This window comes from Anneissia japonica, unplaced genomic scaffold (assembly GCF_011630105.1).
Source record: "Anneissia japonica isolate Jap-2015-1 unplaced genomic scaffold, ASM1163010v1 scaffold288053_len460827_cov147, whole genome shotgun sequence".
Lineage (NCBI taxonomy): Eukaryota > Metazoa > Echinodermata > Crinoidea > Comatulida > Comatulidae > Anneissia > Anneissia japonica.
Genome location: NW_022725151.1, coordinates 81,397 through 86,900, shown reverse-complemented (window position 1 = coordinate 86,900; position 5,504 = coordinate 81,397). Strand labels below are relative to the sequence as shown.

Here is a 5,504-nt window from a genome sequence, read left to right as displayed (position 1 = left end):
AAATTTCTTTAAGCTGTTTACGCTTAATGACACAACCATACTCTAGGTTCTTACAACATGTATCACAAAAATATGCCTGAAACCGGCTCAGATTTATCATTTGAAGAACTTCTGTCCAACGCCATACATGCAAGTGGAGTTTGTTGTTTACTATTTACATTGGACAAACGGCATAGAAGGTAGTTTGCGATTGGCTGAGGGCCTTGCAGCTAAGCCAAACTTCATTGTTAGTCGTCTTCTGATTGGCTATAGTTATGTAGCAACTTTTGATATAAATTCTCATTTTTGGTTACAGTTTCCCCAAATTCACGATTGCCGACAATCAAATTATGTTACAATTTAATAGTATTGACATTTTTGTGCAAAAGCCAGGTAGCCCGGATTGGTGGGTCACAGAATTGAACGTTTTCGATCCTCAACCCACGGTCTATATATGCTTTTTATGTGGTAGGTGAGGCAAATTGTTAAGAATGTTAAAAAAAAAATGTGTAGAATCTTGTACATAACTAGGGATGGTAGATATCAGGGAACAGTGGGTAGATAATAATGGTTTAACGACATGATCTACGTAGCCTGTTCATCAATAAAAAAAATTCCCAGCATGATGTTGATATTCGCTTTTTACCCAAAGGTGGCAAAAGGCGAGGTCACTAGTCCATAACCACTAGACTATCAAGCCATGCACTTATAGACTAGTGTTGAATCCCGCGGCCAAGTAGTAACCGCTATTGTAAATGCTATTTCGATGTGAGTTTCCTTAGGAAAATATCATAGGAGCGATAGGGACTGGTCGATGGTTTTTTTAACACCGAAGTTCCCCGGGAGCTGTAAACTACCCCCTTGTACTTAGCATCAATAGGGAATTCAACATTCTCCAAACCGAATTTTTAAAGCCGGGTGAAGGGAATTCATTATAGATTAAGGCTCGTGGGACCGAATTTAAGGTGAGTCAAAATACTTGTGACATCGGCATAATAACGATTTGTCCATTAAAAACCAAATAAACCAGTAAATACCTTCTTTTAGTGCGTTTAAAGCCAGATGGAGGTTAAGGTGCTCCAAATACATATAAAATTCCTCCATTTTTCCTTCGACGATTTTCAAATTTTTTTCTAGATCACTGATCATACACCAAGCGTCCGGATACATCTTAGGAGCTGGTGAATTATACAATTCATCTATTCTTTTGACATCGTGTTCAGTTAGTTTTTTTCCAAATTTCATTAGCTTTTGTCTGTGAGGTGTGAATTGTGTGGAAATGATGTCGTCCTTAACATCCGGAAACGATGGATATTTCTTTTTAAGCATCTGTCCTAGAGCAAAATGCTTAGTGATGCTGATGGTATCACGTAGTAGAATAAGATTATCTGGACCAATATAGTATTGTGTACACAAATCATTCAACAATTCTGACGTGGACTTTTTTTCTGCCGCATTGCCCACTATATCTCTAAACAACACTTTCAACATAGAAAGACATTTCTGGTTGTCATACCAGTTAGCGAAATCTGATTGGAGAATATTGAACTGCATTGCAGTCATTCCTATAATTAAAAATAATAATTTAATATATCATCTGTATGCTATATCATCAGTATTTAAAAATAGTTTACATTGGTTAAAAGACTTTATGAAAGTGTTAAATGAAAGTAATTATCCTCATTATCACAGACTACCAAATTTTATTTGACAAATATACGTGACATGTTTAATTATGGTCGTGAAGACATCATATCATGACTATGACTATATCCTTAGCATAAAACAGCTTTTTAGTTCATCATTCAATCTATCACTCAATCAGTCAATCGACCTCAGTCAATGAATCAATCAATCTATCATGTCAACCAGTCAGTCAGTCAGTCAGTCAGTCAGTCAATCAGTCAATCAGTCACTTGTGTTTGCATGTGGGTGTACCGTTTGTGCTTGTTTGTGACTTTAACTTGAAAACTGTTAACTTTTTTTTGTTAAGGTACGCTCCTACATATGCCAATTGAAATACATATTTTTTATCTGGAGTATCTATTTGATCTCCCCCACTTCCAGTGCGTACCAAAGAGTACATGGAAAAAGGAAATGTCTTATGACATCAAAGTGTTTTCGCTCACGAATTAGCAGGGAGTGCGTAATTTATTCACCTCAAAAAGTATAATTATTAAGGCTAAATTAAATTAAGACGCCATTTGACAGTAGAATCATTTTTTATATACTTGCAAAAGAAATATCGAATACGGGTCGGGTGGGATTCGAAGCTACAACCTCAAAATACCTAGCCTGGTGTCAAAACCACTAGACCGAGTAGCAGGATACAAGTGAATGATCCAGAGATGCCCAAAAGGTAGCCGATCATAACAATATTACTCCTGGACCATTAATATTCCCCGCGATTCTTTTGTTTTCTAGACGCCTGAAAACGACCTCTGAGGTGATATTAATTTTTTTTTTCCTAGTCACTTTTTTTCATTTTTGTTAACTTTCCAAAAATGGGGGAAGCCTCCCTTTCGCGCGCCCCTGGGTAAATGTGGTGATATTAAATAGGGAACGTCTGAGTATGATTATTATTTATAATAATAATAATAATAATAATAATAATAATAATAATAATAATAATAATAATAATTGTTATTATTATTATTATTTATTATTATTTTCATCATTATTTTAATCACTTTATACTGGGCTTAACATAATTAAATAAATTAATACCATTTTCATTTTGTTTACTTGTGCTAGATGCCATATTACCAATAAGATACGTTTACGTATTTTGCAACTTCGGTTATTTCTGAAATGACAATAGTTTCATAATAACCAACTAAAAATGAAGATAGATCTACTATCTATCCTAATCTTTATATAAAAAGTATTCAACACTATTAATTATAAAAAGACGATGATGTTTTACATAATGCTATTTTTTCATATAAAAATAGTCATATATTCATAACAACAATGCTGATAATAGCTTCCCTAAATATGTTGGAATGTAAGTTTAAAATATTCTATAGTAATTTAAATGAAAGCCTAGAATAAAACGATAAAAGTGATGATAAATCTATGATATGAATGCTATATTTCTACTATACTATTCATATTAAAATGTTATCGTCAGAATTGTAATATGAATCATCAGAATTGATAGTGAATAATTTATTATAATTGATAATAACACATAGAAAACTGAAGTTTTATGGCCGATTGATCATAGTGAACGTAATCTAAGCATATACGCAGGTGAATGAACATTTATTTCCGTATTAAAGGCTAAATATTTTAGAACAACAATGCTCATTTTATACTGGGCTTAACATAATTAAATAAAGTAATACCAGTTTCATTTTGTTTACCTGTGCTGGATGCCATATTACCAATAAGATACGTTTACGTATTTTGCAACTTCAGTTATTTCTGAAATGACAATAGTTTCATAATAACCAACTAAAAATGAAGATAGATCTACTATCTATCCTAATCTTTATATAAAAATGAGTATTCAACACTATTAATTATAAACAGACGATGATGTTTTACTTAATGCTATTTTTTCATATAAAAATAGTCATATATTCATAACAACAATGCTGATAATAGCTTCCCTAAATTATGTTGGAATGTAAGTTTAAAATATTCTATAGTAATTTAAATGAAAGCCTAGAATAAAACGATAAAAGTGATGATAAATCTATGATATGAATGCTATATTTCTACTATACTATTCATATTAAAATGTTATCGTCAGAATTGTAATATGAATCATCAGAATTGATAGTGAATAATTTATTATAATTGATAATAACACATAGAAAACTGAAGTTTTATGGCCGATTGATCATAGTGAACGTAATATAAGCATATACGCAGGTGAATGAACATTTATTTCCGTATTAAAGGCTAAATATTTTAGAACAACAATGCAGAAAACAATGGCTGGACTTTGGAGGGATAAATATTTGATAAGAGTATGTGTTATGCATGAATAAATAAACATTGCTCGAAAGGGAACATGACCTTATAGCCTAATCGTATCAGGCATACTGTAACCTTCAAAGAAATGTTATTTTTTTTTCAGTTCTATGAAAAAAAGTCTTGCGGGATTAGAACCTGCAACCTCTCGCTATCAAGTTGAGTATCATTAGACCACGGAAATATATATGGTGGTACGCGCAAGTATTATGGTCCCCCAGACATTTTCTATCTCACAAGACCGATTGAAACGCTCACACATCATGTGCCGTGGTTAAGGTAAAAACGCTCATGGTCACAGTTTCAAAATCATAGTAAATAATATTTATATTAGACTTGTTGTGTACCACCGTATACACCACTTAAACAAACAGATAAATAATATAATAATAATATAATATGCAGAAATTTATAATACGCCAATTCACAAAATATTATCAAAGGCGCATGCAGTGAACAATTAACTCAATTAAAGCGATTTTGTAAACAAAAAGTTTTCAAATTAGTTTTAAATGAGTTTAAATTTGAAGATTGTCGAACATAAAGAGGTAATAGATTCCAAAGATAAGGTGCCTTAACAGAAAGAGCGTTGTCCATATGTTTTTAGCATTCTCCTTTTTGAAGGGGCTTGAAGAAGAAATTTATCGGAAGAACGAAGTGCACGAGTTGTAGAGTATGGCGTAAGAAAATGTAGCAAATATGATGGTTGTTTAAAAAAGAGTGATTTAAAAACAAGCAAAAGAATCTTGAATGTTATCCGTTGTTTAATGCTAAGCCAATGAAGGTCTTTAAGAATGGGAGTAATGTGTTGTTTACGTGGAGTAAGTGAACATATCCTGGCAGCTGAATTTTGTACTTTCTGTAAACGATGAGTAACAAAAATAATAACAGTGCTCCAATGGAAACATGGTATTATAATAGTATTAGTAAAGCCTGCAACCTTTTCCCATCAATTAAGCCGAGTATCATACCAATAGACCATACGCACAGATCTAACATCCAAGCAATTACAACTCTCATATAATTGACTATGGCGACAGCCACGGATAAAGCACTAAAAGCCCTAGGTCTTCCCTACGAAAACGGTTGGCCACCACATCGATCACCAGTACCAATTAAAGCTCGTGCATATTGGCAGTACACGTGACGAGAGATACCGGTATGTTCCTTGCATAAAGGTTCATATGAGTGAGATTTGAACCCCATACGTTCGATTATCTTGACACACAAAACATGCATGTTTACCGCTCCGCTACATTTCGCCTGATACGGTATCTATAGTCATATTATACCACTACTGTACAACAACCAGCGGATACAAAAATATGGCGCGAGAGCAGGGCGAGGATTCGTAATTTAAGATTATCTATTATTTGTGCATCTCATAATTTTTTTTTTAATATTTCATTATTTATATATTTATTTTTTAATTGGGACACCAGTTAAAAAACATAAAGTCTGCACCTTACTTCCCCAATCCATCAGCCAAACGAGGTCGGGCATAGGCCTCAAGTAACAAGCCCATCAGTCTCGGGCTTACA

At 33.2% G+C, this 5,504-nt stretch overlaps 1 protein-coding gene across 2 annotated transcripts in view; it reads right to left on the bottom strand.

Annotated features, from left to right (window-relative positions):
* Positions 1-5,504, bottom strand: part of LOC117112678 — a 13,947-nt gene that overhangs the window by 2,324 nt on the left and 6,119 nt on the right. The window contains exons 1-2 of one of the 2 annotated variants that reach the window (XM_033255814.1): positions 2,707-2,787; positions 1,017-1,544 (exon numbers count right to left, since the gene is read on the bottom strand). In XM_033255814.1, the coding sequence (XP_033111705.1) occupies positions 1,017-1,544; positions 2,707-2,740 (562 nt within the window). In that variant the 5' untranslated portion in view covers positions 2,741-2,787. Of the gene's footprint in view, positions 1-1,016; positions 1,545-2,706; positions 2,788-5,504 lie in introns of those variants that run through there. The other variant, XM_033255815.1, reaches the window with a different exon arrangement.